General features: G+C 33.8%; 1 protein-coding gene across 2 annotated transcripts in view; it reads right to left on the bottom strand.

The window, feature by feature from the left end:
* Window positions 1-722: 722 nt before the first annotated feature.
* Window positions 723-17,854, bottom strand: part of LOC136036431 (uncharacterized) — a 34,057-nt gene continuing 16,925 nt past the window's right edge. For both annotated transcript variants that reach the window (XM_065718665.1, XM_065718664.1), the window contains 7 exons: window positions 16,953-17,073; window positions 15,537-15,643; window positions 12,798-13,248; window positions 10,302-11,546; window positions 7,580-7,818; window positions 4,104-4,631; window positions 723-2,581 (listed from right to left, as the gene is read on the bottom strand). In XM_065718665.1, the coding sequence (XP_065574737.1) occupies window positions 1,913-2,581; window positions 4,104-4,631; window positions 7,580-7,818; window positions 10,302-11,546; window positions 12,798-13,248; window positions 15,537-15,643; window positions 16,953-17,073 (3,360 nt within the window). In that variant the 3' untranslated portion in view covers window positions 723-1,912. The remainder of the gene's footprint in view (window positions 2,582-4,103; window positions 4,632-7,579; window positions 7,819-10,301; window positions 11,547-12,797; window positions 13,249-15,536; window positions 15,644-16,952; window positions 17,074-17,854) is intronic.

Below are 17,854 nucleotides of genomic sequence, written 5' to 3'. Positions count from 1 at the left end.
CCAAGGTTCCAGATGAAGAGTTGCTGCTAAGTAGCTCTCTTTCAAATCATTCTAGCATTTTAGGGTTGTCATCTCCATGACGTGGCACAAGCCTCATAGGTAGGAAGGTTATTCCGATTCTAAAGAGATAATCTCGAGCTTAGGTAAAGTTAATGGTCTCTTGGGTTTCCAACACGTGAGCCGAACGAGGAGAGGGAAGAAATCCGAATTTTGATTATTACTCAGTAAGATGTTGAGACTAGCCATAAACGAGGGAATCCATTTTTTTTGTTGCTGCTTCTTTTATACAAACTCTCTTTCATGCTTCATATTTTTTCTCCACCCCTCTCCCTCTATCTCTAAAAAAGAAGAAAAAAGCCGTAACTCTTTCATGAGCATCAGAGAAAAAATATTTTCCCTCCCTTCGACACAGATATATTAGTCTCCTTATATGGCTCTCCCTTCCAGACACAAAAAAGTTCCTGAAAGGCTCAATTCGATCTCGCTAGTGTAAAACAAAGCAGGGTATAATATCTTGTAATGATCGAAAAATAAATGGACTTTGAGTGTAACAGTACTCTGGAAAAATATTGTCTTCTGCTACCCACTACATAGACATTTGTGACTGACTGGGTGTTATGGTCACTTACCAAACATGTAAAGAGAGATTTAACTGTTCAGCTATAGGTGAAGCTTTGGAAAATATTTCTAACCTTAATAAAAAACAAAACCAGCTTGGAAAATTTGATGTAGAACTTTATTCTGTTAGACAACTTAATAAATAGAAATAGAGTGGCCATAGGCCTTACACGAGGTAATAGCAAGTAACAAAACAAATACCACCGAAAAATTGAGCAAAGATGACCCACTCAAAAGAGCAGGCCCCCAAAGACAACCAAAATACAGAAGAAGAAGAACCATGATTTGTAATGAACCAAGAGCAGTGATCCACTTTCAAGTAGCTCCCAAACCAAATGAAGACCTGACATTAGATTCAAAAGGCAGTATGTGACATTTTTTTAAAACTTATATTTAGAGTCTATCTTTCGAAACTGAGGAAGTTCTATCGATTGGTCTAATTGGTTTTGTTCTATCTTATTTTGTTGAGATGGAAAACTGTGCTTATGTCAAGAAATTTTGTTTATGGTCTTTGAAAAAATTATCTAAAAACTTTTTAATTTAATATAACATAAAATTAATTAACATAAAGCCTTTTGAGGTTATATCATCCAAAATCTTATATTTGATGCAAAGCATCCTGAAGATAACAATTAATTAATTACTCTTAGACAGTAAAATTAATTATACTTTTACTAGATTATGATTTTGGATAAACTATTCGTTGTTTAATTTGTACTTATTTAAGACATATTTTTATCAAGGTTTAATTCAAGCTGGGGAGCTACTGTCCTATTTCTTGAGTGATGACTAGCCAATCAAATAATCTACCGGATAAATATAACTACCGGATAATAACTACCGGATAAATAAGAGCCAATCTAGAAAATACGAAGTACAGCCCTCCGGAAGACTAGAAAATATCAATGATATTTAATAGGAGCAAGGCTCGGTGTTCTTCGTATTTTGTACGTGTACAGCTGTGTAGCTGGCAGCTTACAGGTGGGAAACCCTTTTGACCCGCATAATATACTTGTAGCTCACTGCATTCAGTTCTGTATAAAATAAACCGGGTATATCACTGGGTCAGATGCAGACTTAACTAGGTATACATAAATATATAAAAAAACATCACGCAACGCTGGCAACATCATCATATCATAATACTCACCTGGGCTAAACCCAGTCACGTTTCAAACACCCCACAGTATGCACCCCATGTACATACTAATATGCACAGAGACTAAAACCAGTCTAAAAAAGCATCACATCCTCAATGCATAAATAAATAGGGGTTAAATAAATAACTTATTGTCTATGAGCTCTTTGCTTCTACAATTTCTATTTTCTTTTGACTACTCTTCTTACTCTTTTTCCCAGAAGTACCAGATCGTTTGGCATAGCTGTTTGGACCACTTACTGGAGTCCATTCAGTTGCTGCTGCTACATTGCCATAGCTGTCAGCAGGTACTTCGGCTACAGGTGCAGCGTCATATGTTGCACCAGAGGCTTGGTAACTACTTGGTGCAACCTGTGCGTCATATCCCAGCTGTGCTGGTGCAGCTTCATAGCCTTGCACAGCTGGCTGTTCATATGTCTGAGTTTGAGGCTGCCCATATGCCTGTGGCTGTTCATATGTCTGGGGTTGTTCATATGCCTGAGGTTGCTCATATGTCTGAGGCTGTTCATATGTCTGAGGTTGCTCGTATGTCTGAGGTTGCTCGTATGTCTGAGGCTGTTCATATGTCTGCGGCTGCTCATATGCCTGTGCTGCTGGTTGCTCATAACCTTGCACAGACTGTTGTTGGTAATTCTGGACAGGCTGCTGTTGGTAATCTTGAATAGCTGGTTGTTCATATCCTTGAGCGGCAGGTTGTTCATAGCTTATTTGATTTGTTTGTTCATATGACTGTGCAGGAGGCTGCTGGTATGACTGTTGGGCGACTTGTTCATATCCAGTTGGAGCAGCTTGATATGCGGCAGCCTGGAAAGTGAATTGAGTTTTGTTTAATACAGGATATTAATATAGGTAGGAAGATAAGAAAACACATCCAAAGAAAGAAAACACAACAAAATAAACTAAAAGATAAGAAGATGACAAATAAAAACTAGGTTATTTTACCAACAAAATAATTATTTTGTAAAAAAAAATCCATTTATTTCTTATAATTAATCTTTGTAAGTTGAGTTGTTCTTTTGGAGGGAGTCGGGTACATTTTGGAATAAAAAACATAGCAAAATCATCATTGTATCAAATCTTTAGCTGATTTTGATCAACCTTTAGATGAGCCAATCTGATGAAATACTCGCAATAGTGCGGTTCTTGTACTATAACATTGCAAAGGCTATCCCAACCAACCCATTTCATACTTGCTATAAAAAGAGGTATAATAAATGTTTGAATATAGAAAGAAATCATTGACAAGACTAGCAGCATATCGTCAACCGACAGTGCCGAGAGACCTAAGATGACGAAATGTGTGTCACAATCGACCAGATGGCATTCACGGTTTTCGATCAAAAGTACTTTATGGTGCATGCATTATTAGGCTAATAAATATATATTTTGATTTTAGTCTGGTTCGAGATCCTTATTTAACCCAGTACAGGATCTTCTTGGTATCCTGGTAGATTTAGTAAATAAAGTGTTATTCCTTTTTTATGAAGCAAAAACTATAATAAGGGAGGGAGGAAGGCAATTATAAAAAATTAATTTTAATAAAAAATACCCAGCAATTCAGCAAAATTTAGGGTTCTGAGAGAGGCCTAGATCCCAAGAGGCTCCCTTCCTCTGTGTATGTCCTTTCTCAGGTTGGCCGAGTGGGTAAGACGCCAAAAGAATAAATAACAGAAAAGCAGATTAACATCGTAAATAAACAATATTATAAAAAAATGGGGGGTGGAGGGCATTGCCAATATTAAATTTGATGTTTCTTTAGAAGAGTGCCCCTTGGCCTCTGGTATACCTTATCTATTTGTATCTTAACCGCCTTTATGGTACTATTTCTTTAACTGTCTGTATCTGAATTATTTTAACCGTCTTATATTTACGTTCAGTATCAGCTGTTAAAAAGATGTACCTTTAATGTTAACTTGAACTTTGAGAAGTGAGACTTAAAAACTGTTTGCTTTCTCTGTAAAAGGCATACCATTTACGTAATGTGAGATCCATTGTTCAATATTTAAAGAAATCTTAAAGGTAAAAACCTAGAATTCTTACAAAATACTTAAAACTGAGCCAAAACTAGAAACTTAAAAACTTAAAATTTAAAATACATGTTCCATTACAACCCTACAGAAAATAGAATTTAATGGTGGCTAGTTTCAAATCTGATTAGTTGTAGCTTTAATGTTAGTTTAGACTTCCTGGAAAAAAAGTTGAAAAACGTTAACTTTTTCTTTGAAAGGCATAGCATTTACATATTGAGATCCGTTAGCCAATATTTAAAGAAATCTGAAGGGTGAAAAACTAGGGATAACAAGAATATTAAACCAAGTTTGTATACCTGTGGTGCAGCTTCATACCCTTGCGTCAAAGGAGCAGCAGCTGGCTGGGCATCAAAATATCCAGAAGGAGCCTGAGCACCATATGACTGTGCAGCTTCATAGCTTGGAGCAGATGGTGCAGCACCGTATCCTTGTTGAGCTCCATATCCTTGTTCTGCGGGTGCAGATCCATACCCCTGTTGTGCAGGTGCAGCTCCGTATCCTTGTTGCGCAGGTGCAGCTTCATATCCTTGCTGGGCAGGTGCAGCGTCATATCCTTGCTGTATTGGAGCAGCGTTGTAACCTGTGGCAACTGGTGCAGACCCGTATCCTTGTTGTGAGGGTGCAGTTTCATAACCGGTTGAAGCTGGTGCCGCTTCATAGCCAGTAGCAGCTGGTGCAGTTTCGTATCCTGTAGGTGCTGATTGATGCTCTACCTGAACAGGTGCGGCATCATAGCCAGTAGGGGCAGGAGCACTATACGAAGGTGCAGCATCATATGATGGTATGATTGGGGCAGGTGCAGCACCATAATTGTCTACTGGAGCCTGGAATCAAATACAAAGATAAGTAAATTGTTTTAGATTAATATTCTTTCAGGCTTTTTTTAATCCTAGGCAGAAAAGACAAAAATACTGGTTATGACCTTATTTGATCTTGCTACAAGTGCATTAGTTTGGATGGGTCTTCCTTCTTCGGCGTTATCACCAATAGTTTCAAATTTTGGATTAATATTTTACTTTTTTATAGCAAACAAAGACGGAAGTTTTTTTTTTGCTAAAGAAAGTTTACTATTTGAAGTCTAATATATAATTTGTATTTGAGAATTAAATACATAATTTGTATTATATGAGAATTGAAGAAAAGATATATTTAATTTATAACGAAAGTTTCAACTCAATCCACCTTTAATGAACAAAGCTGATCTACACGCCAGTGTTGGGCATATTGATCTCCCTCTACAGTTTTAGAAGAAGCAGTTCTAAATTTTCCACTCTCTGTTATAGCAATCAAATTAAGATTTTATCCTCTTTTACATTTGAAGTTTTAATTCTCGTACGAAAGCAGATTTTAATTTGGCTCATTAGTAGGACATAAGTGGAACTGATATGTAGAGATTTTAAACTAGATTTTTCATTTTATTTCTTTACGGTTGTTCCAAAACTATAATATTTTTAGAGCAGTGACGTATTTTTGCCAGTGTTGCCACGTTCGACTGTTTCAACGTTGAATTTGATGACACTTTGTGTCTGTAGAATTTCAAAAATTATCATTTTTCTGTATTTCCAAAGACAAACAAATCTTCAGAGAAAAACTGCACCTTCTTAAATTGTTTGGTGCTACATATTTTTCGCTTTTTTTTCTTGTTTTTCGCCCATATTTCTTGTTCGAACTTTGACATATGTAGGTCTTTTTCACTAAAAAAAAAATTATAAATAAAAAAAAAAGTTTTGTAAGGTATATGGGGTTCCACATTTTCACCGTCAATTGTGCTTTAAACTGATTTTCCCTTATGTCGCTTGAAAGGTTACCTAACTGACGTTTGCAGTTGATTCATTTTCTTTACTTTAGATCAATACTTGCATTCACATTGAATGCATAGTAACTTAATTCATTTTATGAGTAAAATGTATTATTAGAAGTATATAACAAAGGGTAAGACTTTTAACTAAATAAAAGACATAAACAAGCCCATATATTTCGATTTCACATCCAGAAATCTTTATCAAGAAAAAGTAGAATAAATAACATAAGTATACAAGAAAATAGGAAAAAATGTATAAAAAATGAGAAAAAAAATGAGATGACTTCTGAAAAGCTTTTTAATTGTTTGCCAAATGGAATTAAAATTTCTTATAACTGTACACACTTTAATATTCATTTACACTCCTAAATTTTAAACTTTTACCTATTACTACATATATATATATATATATATATATATATATATATATATATATATATATATATATATATATATATATATATATATATATATATGGAAAGACAATGTTGCCTAAGAATTTCGTTTCCCTTGCTTGATACTGTCCCTAATTATGAAGATTTATGGTATATTATATTCTCTCATAATATTAATATTACATGTAACACTTTAGCACGACAATTTTCTCAACCATGAAAATAAAAGAAAGTGTGTTACATTTATCCATATGACACTAATCTAGATTTTTCAACACGACAGACTTATGAGACATTATATAAAAACTGACCACGCCTGAGTTGCGGAAGCTAAAATTAGGTATGTTTTACAACAAAGAGTATTATATACTTCTTTTTAACTAAGTAAAAAGTAAAACTTAAGACAAAAATATTAGATTAAGAAGTCGGAGTCATTAAGAAAGATTATGGAAGTAGGACTAAATAAAGATTAAGTATAAGAACATAATAAAACTATGTTAAAAAATGAACGACAAATTTAAGCAACAAAAAAATGCAAAAAATTATTAATTAAATATAAATATTTTAGTGACCTCTTCTTAATTTAGTATCAAAATAAATATTTTTTTTTTTAATCTTAAAGCATTTTTTATGACGAAATCTTGTTATAGATTTAGCTCTTTTTATTTCATTTAATAATAATAGTATTTAATGCAATAAGATTCAAAAATAATAGCGTTTTTAATCTTTCTTTAGAAATGTAAAATAGAGGAGTAAATAAATAAAACAAAATACATAGGAGTAAAAAATGTGAAACTAAGTGAAATTCTGAAATCTAAAAAAAAAAATAACACAGCTTTAGTTCAGAGGATAACCAACAATGGATTCTGTATGCTTTTAGCGACATAAGTATCTCTGATAAATAGAGATAGGTAAGAAAAAGCTTACGAAAACCACATTGTCCCAATTGAGGGGTAAATAGGTCGTAATAAAGGAGTTAAAGACAATTGGAACTTTGTGAGAGGGTATAAGAACTTAAAGTTTGAAAAAGTTGGGTTGGAGACGGAGCGGCACAGCTGTGTTGGCCTAAAGCGGCTTGGTGCTGCAGTAAGTAGTCAATAATAGTATAATAACAATAAATAAATATATAAATAATACTAAATAATATATAATAATAATAAACAAAATAATATAATAATAATTTTTATTATTTTTATTTTTATAATAATAATAATTATTATTATTATGATAATAATAATATGTAATAATAAATAAGAATAAATAACAATAAAATATGGTAAACTGTCCACAGAGCATAAGGCGTTCTGTCTTGATAAAAAAATCTTAAAACTGGGATAATAAAAAATGTCTAGGACGAAAATATTGCATTATAAAACCTTCTTAAGCAATTCTTATCAAATTACCCTTTTAATCTGGCAATCATGCCACAAATCTTCCATAGTTTTTTTTTTTCCTTTATGCCTTGAATAATTAAATAACATAAATTATAATAGCATGAAAATGTGAATAAATATATAATAATTTATAATAATGACATAACAGTAGAAATAAAAATAATTCAATTATATAATCTTACCTGGTAAACATGCACTGGAGGCCTTACTCCTTGATAGATGATGATAGGTGGCTTATGGTAAGCTTCTGGAGCAGCTTTGTAGCTAACCTTGTGGCTGGTCTTTGCTGGGGTGATTTTAATATCGGGTACTAGGGGTGCTTCGATTGGTGCTTCTGGTACTCCATAGCCCTTTGATTTTTTTGGTGCTTTGTAGCCCTTGTTCTTTTTGGGAAACTTGAATTTCTTGAGTTTTGGAATTCCTGGAAATGAATTATCAAATTTGTATTCCCTTATACTTTAAAGTTTAGACATAAGATAGAAGTCAAACAGTTTTTGCCTTTGAAAATGTTACAATAGGATTTTAAAACATCTAAAATTTTAGAGTCTTTACCCCTAATCATATTTTACTTTGTGTAGTTTCCCTTCTTTATATATTTACATTTCTTAATATTTTACTATATTTGTTATTATTTTTTTGAATTTCCATTATATTTTTCTCATGTTGTATTTTAAGGCTACGCCTGAAAAGCTGAAAATTAAGCACCGAAAATTAAGAATGATATCTAGGGTAATAATTTTAAGGTTTTCAAAAGATAGGATGTAATATAAAAAAAAGTACAACAAATTAAAGGCACTGATCCCCATAAAGATTCCACTGCCTGTCAAAGTGGGTTCTTTAGCCAAGTCTTGTGCTTATAGGAATTCACACCTCGTGTATATTTTATATCTTCTATATTGTTTCTTTCCATTATTACTGAAAATTACCATTGAGAACTTTAAAATACGTTAAGATTTTTAAAGATCTTTGCAATCTTATGTAACCTCAGAACTAAATCAATATTTTTCTTTCTTATTTTTCGTACCTTTTATCAAACTGCGGTTCGCAATTTAAGTTTTCTAAATTTTTTTTACTGGATCCTTCAAAAATTGATTACTCCCTCCCAGAAAATAGAAAATGGGCCGAACAATGGGCCGAAAAACAGCCTGTTTCCTATTTTGATGTACCCCAACCCTTAAGAATAATTCTTTCATATTCCATTCTCAAAGATTGAATGTATCAACTATAGATAAATTACTACTATATTAAAATGCTGATAAAGTAAAATTACCACAAACAACAAAGAGAGATAAAACTAAAAAAAAACTCAAACGAGACTGTGGCCAGTAGAGAGAAAAGAGATGAAAGACTAAAATAATATTTCGGATATTTCGCCTGTATCTAAACTAGGCGTCCTCAGCATAAGATAAAAAGAAATAAAAAACATTAAACTAAAAACAAATAAAAGTACAGTTGTCGCGGCTGATCCACGTAGGGAAAAGAAAGTAGTTAAATTACTACTTCACTTTTACACATTTTATTTTATTTTACTTTAAATTTTCTTCTAAAATTAAACAGCTGTAAATAAATTATGTTATAATGCTCAATAGCTGCCTTCCCTTCTTTTAAGAAGATAGGATCCCCAATAAAGGAATTTGAATCAGGACTGCAGTATTAATAAAAAAAAAACTCGGAAGTCAAATACGTTTGGAAGGTAAAAGTCGAAAATCCAAATTGGTTCTATTTTGTACAAAACTAGAATTCAAAAAATTACTATTTTTTCTATCATAAGATGTTTAAATCCTATTTTTAGCTTTCAAGATTTTTTAAAATATTATTAGAAAAATTTTAAATACGAAGGAAATCAAAATGAAACTTTTTTTGCTACCTGGGCATATCTTAGTTCTAATCACAACTGAGATTGGCATAGGACAGTAGCACATTTTCGTCAGCAGTGCCACTTTGAACCACAAGATTCAATAAGTTAAACTAATTAGCTAAATTAACGCTTTTTGTTTGGAAAACTCAAACATTAACAGTCTATTGATCCCCAAAGACAATTACTTATTCCGTTCTTGTTAATTAAACGAAACACAGTCGAGAATTACGCTTTGGTTAGAAAACCAGTTTTCCAACCACAAAGACAAATGACGGGTGACAGAATGCACTGGATTTGTGTAATTTGACCTATATATTTCCCGTATTAGGGGGGGGGGGGGTTAGGTTAGGGGTGCAAATATATAGCCAAAATTATATTGTTATATACACTAACGGTTATATGAAGGTTATATCTCATTAGGATTAACTTAACTTCACTTCTTGGGTGTGTTCCGTTTAATTAAACGTGTTGGGTGTGTTCCGTTTATTTAATTAAGTACCAAATCTTAAAATGAAAGCTATACCTCCTTCAGCTTTTTGATTCCATCTAATTTTTATTTTTTATCGCTAATTTTTCACCCACGTTTCATTTTCTTAAACACTACCAAAAATTATATGACTACAATTTGCGGGATTTTTCATTAAGAATTTAATTCCCAAGTTTTGCTATTGGTTTCCTAAGATAAACATAGATTTATAATCCTCTGTTTAATGAATTCAAATATTGATGCTTGATTTTTCAATGTCCTTGGTACTTTAACACTGAGCCGTACTGTGAAAAAAACACGTAAATAGGCAAAAGTTTCTGTTTAAGTGTTAAATATATATATAAATAAATCTCATTATATTATCAAATAAGTATTATAAAACAAAAAATAAATATTATTAAATAAATATAATTGAATAGAAATGTCATTAAATAAATATAATGAAATAAATAAATATTAAATAAGTATCATTGAATAAAATATCATTAAATAAAATATCATTGAATAAAAAAATAATTATCGTTAAATAAATATTCATAGGCAAAATTCCAACACTTACCATATCCTTTCTTAGGTGCTCCGTAAGAGTGAGATGGCTCATAATTATTGTATTCTGGCAGAGCATTTCCGTAAGCTGGAGCAGCTGGGGCATAGTCAGCACCAGAGCTGTAAGATGGTGCTGACTGAGCATACGCATCGCCGAAAGAGGGAATGGCAGCTGAAGCACCATAAGATGAGGCGGCTGGAGCAGAGATAGATGGTGCAGCTGGTACATCATATGCGGGAGCTGCAGGTACATCGTAAGTTTGGGCAACTGGAGCTTCATAAGCTTGTGGTGCTGCATTGTAGGATCCAACACCTCCTTGCTGGTCGTAAGAAGATGCTGCTTGGGCTTGGTAAGCTCCTGCAGCGTCATATGGGGAAGCAGCTGGGAGAGGTGCGGGGACAGAAGGTGCATACGCGTCAGGTGCTGGTGCGGAGTATGTAGGAGCTGCAGGGGCTGCACCATAATTGTCTACTGGTGGAGGGTAGGCAGCAGGAGCTGGTGCGTAAGAATCAGCGGGTGCGGTGTATGCAGGTGCGGGAGCATAATTATCAACAGGTGCAGAGTATCCAGTTTGGATTGGGGCTCCATAGTTTGGTTCTAGAGGAGCTCCATATTCTGGTGCAGGAGGAGCTCCGTATGCTGGAGCAATAGGTGCACCGTATCCTTTCTTTGCTTTCTTAAATTTCTTAGCTTTTGGGGCTCCATATGAACTCTTTGGTGCCTTATGTTTCTTTAGTTTCGGTGGTTCAGGGTGCTCGTAGACAACTTCGGGCTGTTGATAAACATGGATGGGTGGGTGTCCAGCATAGATGATATGTGGTGCTTCAGGCTCTTCGTATTTTGGGGCTTTGTGCTTAGGAGCTTTGTATCCCTTTGCTTTAAGTTTTGGAAGTTTAGGAGCTTTGGGCTTTGGTGCACCGTATGAGGCCTTTGGAGCTTTGGGAGCTGGATATCCTTTGTGTTTTAAACTAATCTTAGGAAGTTTTGGAAGTGAAGGCAGCTTGAACTTATGTTTAGATGGCTGATAATCATCATAACCACCTCCATAGGCAGGGGCAGCTGGTGCATATGAGTCGTACGAGGGTCCATAGCTGTCACCTCCATAGCTGGTAATTGCTGGTACATGAGTGTCAGCTCCATAGCTATTATCAACATATTGTGGCTGTGGAGCATTTACGTGAACTGGTGCAGGTGCAGGGGGAGCTTTTATGTAAACAGGATCAGCCGAAGGGTAGGCAGCAGGAGCGGCAGCATAACCTGCAATAAGTTAGCATTATACGATCTACTTTAAAATCAACCTCATAGTTCGCAGTTATACGCAGTAGTGGGCTTAATACTACCTTACTATTAATTATTACTTTCTATTTTTTTTTTCATAGACGCTGTTAACAAAAGCAACCCTAAATTTAAAGATAAGGTTACGAGAGCTGTTTTTTCTGTGATTTGTTTGATTTTAAAGAGCTGTTTTCTCTGACAGCTGTTTTTCTGTATTTTGTTTGCTTTTTCAACTTAGTGGTTTGAACTTCATAAAAGATACCTTGATAAAAGATTGTGAGAACTGTTTTCTCTGAGAGCTGTTTTTTCTGTATTTTGTTTGTTTTTTCAACTTAGTGACCTGACCTTTAAAAAAGAGACCCTAGATCTAATCTGCCTCTAAATATTTTAATTGTTTCGTTTGCATTTACAAATAATAGTAGTGTATAATGAATCTGCTATTATGAGCCAGAATTGATCATCAGCACCGATGAATTGATTAATGATCAATGTAAACAGATCTTCTCCTTTGAAGAAAACTTGTCAAATTAGTTTTTTATTTGAGGTATACTCTACTCAGCGCCTCTTCATTAAAGAATAATAACTACAAATTTCTAGTTTTTAGTGTATTTGCTGCCTGCGTACCTTCTAAACTGGGAAAAACCAAATTACACAGCAGGCCATAAATGGTTCTTTCCTATAGATCTAAGATTAAAAATAAGGTTAATCCCATTTCTCTGATAAAAAACCCTATACATGTCGGGTGGCAGTCCCCTAACAAAGAAAAATTGTAAAATTAAACCATAAAAATTATTTTTATAGTCTATTTTAATTATTCCTATCACCTAAAAGAAGAAGCTTTGATAATCATCTGCGTATCAAACAAAATTCAAGGGATTCAAACAATTGAGAAGTTCCAACGAGTATCTCTAGAAAGCAGACAGGGAATGGCGATAACTATCGAACTACGAGATCCAAAGCAACAACAAAAAAATTAATACCTCAAAAATAATTTTAAATTTGTTGGACTATCTATCACACATTTTAATTACATCACATTTTAATTTCATCATATATCCATAAGCTTTATGGCAGTCCGTGTTATGAAACTTCAGCAGATTATGGAATATAAAACCGTCAATAATAAAATTTAAAATAGGGTTTGATTCAATTTAACTTTAAACTCTTTTCGCAACTTTTTTCTTACTTTCCAGAAAGTTTTTGCATTGAACCACGAGGAAACAAATTACTTACTCTGTTGGTCATATGATTGAGCAGCAAACTGCTGAGGCTGTTGGTCGTAGCTTGGAGCTGCTGCGGCATACTGGGGAGAAGCAGGTTGTTCATAAGCGGGTGCAGCAGGTGCATATTGTGCAGCAGCTTGGTTTTCATAAGCTTGAGGAGCCGCTCCATATTGTGGAACTTGTGGTTGCTCATAGGCAGGTACAGCGGCGTATTGGGGTGCAGCTTGTTGTTCGTATCCAGAAGCAGCATATTGGGGTGCAGCTTGTTGTTCATATCCAGAAGCAGCATGCTGTGGTGCTGCTTGTTGTCCGTATCCAGAAGCAATTGGCTGCTCATATGCTGGAGCAGCAACTGCATATCCAGTTTGCTGTTGATCATATGTAGCAACTGGTGCTTGTGCTGTGTATGCTGAAGCAGAGTCGTAGCCAGTTGGAGCAGTTTCGTAAGATGTCGCAGGAGCCTACGGAGAAAATAAATGATAACCAATCAATCGGCACTTCGATATTAGACAGAGCATGACAGTAAAAAAAAAAATATTGTCACGAAACTTCCTTCGTTTCCTTCATTTTCAATATTTTTAAATTCAGGCAAGTTTTGCATTGAAAAATATTTTGTTATTTATTACTTCGGTAAAATATATGGCATATATTTAAAACCAGTGGCTTTAAATAACAGCAAATTAGTTCTAATGTAGGTTTCCTTGCCCCAATTAAATATATAATTTAGTATATCATTAATTTAATATAAATAGATTTAATGCTGGGAATATAAACCCAATATAGTAAAACCTTCAAATATATGATGCTGAGTCAAAAGGACTTGGAGAGATTTCATTGTTTGTACAATGGGTCAAAGAAGACATTTAGACCTTTAAAATGTAGGATGGGGCAATTTTTTCCGTTTATTTGAATGAAAGTAACAAAAAAATGTTTTACGAAATATAAGAGAGTTAGGGGAAATTATCATCCTCTCTACCCCTACTCCCCTAATTGGCACCCCTGAACTTATTTGATTTTAAGATATTCAGGAATTAATCTTTTGTGACGAATTCTGGATGTCAAAATTCTTTGTACATATTTCTTGAAGTCTGATAGAATTCTGTTTTGTAAGCATCTGCTTTCCAATAATACAAAAGACCAAATTTTCAGTTTTTTTCGCTCTTCTGTAAATTTTTGAGAGCAAGAAGCAATCTTTTGAATTATCACCACCGAAGTTAGCTTGTGGTAAACAAAGTAAATTCTGTCTCGATGCTTGGCTTAGGACCCGTTTTCATTTGGCGTTTTAGAGACAAAACCGGATAGCAAATCAGCCAATGAAACTGCGGGTAAGCTGGTTTTCTAACAACACATAGGAAAGTTTTCAATTCGCAGCTAAATTTGGTATTGTGTTCGTAAGATGAAAACGGGGCTAAGAAAAGTTTGTAGAAGTGGAAGCTGGTGTTAGCGTCGAAAAGAAAATCACCTGCGTCATCTAATGTCTGGCGACTTTATCGGGCCCACAACTGCTTCAAATCTATCTTTGCGAGATCTGAATGCAGGCAGGGACGGATATAAAGCAAAATCTTGGGGGGGGGGATTTACCAGAGCCCCCCTTGATCAACAATTGAATCCAGAAGAAGATAACAAAAAACCTAATTCTGTCTCCAGTAGGTCTATCAGCTTAAAGGTATCTAGTCTACTTAATCTACCAAGATTTTAGAGGATAATCTAGCCCTGAATATTTTCTTTTTTAGCCTTAATAGTTTTTAATCCCTGTCTTCCCGTGTTAAACCACCAAGGATTAAATTCTTACAGTGTATCCCATTCACTTTTGCAATAATCACACACTACTACTACTAACAACTCATCGCAGCACCAAGCCGCCAGAGGCCAGCGGAGATACGCATGCTCCTCCTCCATCCTAATCAACTCAAAGCCTCCCTTTTTACACCCTCCCGGGAAGTTCCCATTTCCATTAAATCTTTTTTATGACGTCCTCCCACCCCAGACTTGGATTATTGAAAGTCATTGAAAAGAAAACAATCTTGCTGGATTTATTGAGTAACAGTAGATTTGAAATATTATTTTATAAAATCAAGTGCGTAAAATATTTCATTTTAACTATTTTTCATTATATTTGAGGAAACTAGTGACAATATCCACTATTGTTGCCTTTGTCCACCTCCAGTGGGGAATTTATTTATTATTGGCAATAATTGTTTATTATTTTTTTGCTTCGGAATCATGATATTATGTTGTTTTATTGTGTATGAATTATTTATGTAAGTTTTTTTTCTCGGTACACGGTTTCACCTTTCTGCTTATTATAGATTAACTCGTTGTTTTTTTTTTTTTGTTTTTTTTGTTCTTTTTTTTATGTTCTTTGTTTTTATTATTTTTTTTTCTCTTCTATTTTTTGTTCTTTTTTGTTTGTAGCACACCCTCGCAAGCGACGCTTTTGGTGTGCTACCGATTGATTTTGTCTCTGTTATTTCTTTTGGATAATAAATTAATACTACTACTACTACTACTACTACAATCCTCGACTGTTTTGGAAGAGACTTACTTCTAAAACAACTTAATAAATTTCTAAGTCCAGTATTTTGAGGACGATATTAGAGCAAGCAAGCAGTATTATACATGCACTCACAGTATTTACGTGGTGTGTGATTATGTGAGGTAAATTTGTAATTTGTAGCCTAGTCAAGTATTTAGTCAAGTATAGCTAACCAGGTAACAATCAAATATTAATACAAGTTTATTGACTTACACTATAAGCTGGTGCAGCATCATAAGTGGGTGCAGCTGGTTCGTAAATCGGCTGTGAAGCAGGTAACTCATGAGGAGGGTGCACAACATGGATTGGTGGTTGTGAATCTACGATAAAATATTACGTTAAAGGTGAAAAAGCAACAATAAATTGTGGGTGAGAAATTCCATAGCATTATTTTTTTCTAATAATTTATAAGTTGTTTCGCATATTTAGAAGTCCTTTGAAAAGAAGTTAAAAAGAAGGTTTTGGTATTATCTTTTACTTATTGCGAGATTTTTATATAAGATTATTTCCTATTTATTCTCACAAAAAAAAATGTACAAAAGAAATGTACAGTGGCATGCACAGAAGACCAAGTCTGTTTAAAAAAATTGTTTCAAAAATATTTGTTTCTTATATTTTTCTCCTATTAAGTTATTACTCTCTAATTTTTCTTTCATCTAAATTCGCAAAAAATTAATTAAATAATTAAATAATATTAATTAAAAAATTAAATAAGAATTGTAAGTATTGTGGTGTCTTTTTAAATAAAAAAAACTATAAGCAACTTCTTTGATTCATATTGAAAGACAAATTTACTGTTTTTTTTTTTAATTTGACTCAAATTATATATTTTAAACACTTTTTTTAATGTCAAAAGAAACATTATTTCTTTTAGTTACAACTTCAATATCGGTGAATACTGCTACTATTTTTTTTATTTATGTTAACATCCGAAAACCATCTATTCACGGGCATAATCCGATCCGGTACAATAAAAAAAACACTAAAGTTTAATAACAAATCAAGCTTTTCTTCTTAGCAATATGGTTTCATTTTTGTACTTTTTATATGTGTTGCATTCCACTTAGGGTATTATTAAAATACCCTAAAAGCTTGATAATCTTCTACCTGAAATCTCTAAGGCCTCCCTCATATCGTCATATCATCACCCTCATATATGAAGCAGATTTGGTATATAAATAAAGCATAGCAAAACCTTTGAATATATGTAGCCACATCAATGAGACTTAGGGAGAATATATTGTTTTTAAGGTGAGTTTAAAACGTTTACGGTGGATATTTTAGGGTGGGGTATTGACGTAAGGGCTAATTCTTTACCTCTAAGAGAAAGAAGAATTACTCCAGGCATACTAAGTTAGCCCTAAGAGAGAAAATTAAAGGGTAATACAATAATTTTTTTCATTTTCTTTTCGTGTCTTTCTTTGTTTTTGTCAGAATAGTAAAACTTCTTCCAGATGCTGCAAAATTTACAGTTTTTTTTTTACAGAATATTGTCACTTTTTCCAGATGTTACAAAATTTAGATTTTTTTTCTATTTTATGTTTTTCTTTGTTTCGTTTTAGACGCGTTTGGCAATAAAATAACCGAACAGTGGCAGACACACCCCCCATAAAAATCTTGATTTCTTACCTGATTGGTATATAAGAACTGGCAAATCGTCATGTGGTAGAGGAACATACTTTATTGGTCCATGCCCCTTTCCTCCCTTCTCCTTTCCTTTGGCAGCAGGGTATCCATACCCATGATCAAGCTAAATTAAAAAAATTATAAGGATTGACATTTTTACAGAAAGTTTCACAATTTTATCCAACTGTTACAGTAAGCTATTCAAGGCAGAGCCGTTCTTAGGGTTATTGATGCCAGGAGAAAAATTAATTACATCACTCCCCCCCTCCCTTCATCCTCAAACATAAACAAAAAAAGCCGAATCAAAGTGAAAATTTGTCAAACTGGACAATACCCCAGCCAGACTCCACCAACTTCGACACCCACGGCAGCTGACCTGGTCGCGCATCCCTATGAATGACTCTGACTCAAGGACAGTTAGCAATTTAATATTTTACAGTAGGTAAGCTCATAGTTACCCAAGGCATGTAATATATATTTAAGCCATTCAAATTTAAAATTAAATGGGAAAGCTTCCCTTTTTATTCAGGGTATCTTCTTATATCGGATAAATTTATCTTTTTTTAAGGGTAATTTTTTGAATTGTGTCTTTTTTTTATTTTCTGTGTGTAAATATTAACCAAAGCTGGAAATTTTAGACTTTTTATTTATTTCTTATGTAAAAATTTCTTGATTCATTGCCAGCATATTTAGAAAATAAGTAAAATATGATGAAGCCAAGTGCTGTCTAATGAAGATTTTAGAAAGTGAACCCAGTTTAGTAGAACATCATGAGGAAATCTGTTGTTTTTAAAGTTCTCAGGCTGAATGACATAGGCTTTGCAGGGGATGTAGTTATATCAGCTCTTGATAAGTTTGATGGACACTTCGAGGTATCATTTTGGCCCTTAATGACGGTTTGGGTA

This window comes from Artemia franciscana, chromosome 15 (genome assembly GCF_032884065.1).
Source record: "Artemia franciscana chromosome 15, ASM3288406v1, whole genome shotgun sequence".
NCBI classification, from domain to species: Eukaryota; Metazoa; Arthropoda; class Branchiopoda; order Anostraca; family Artemiidae; genus Artemia; species Artemia franciscana.
This window is presented reverse-complemented; position numbering and strand designations above follow the sequence as displayed.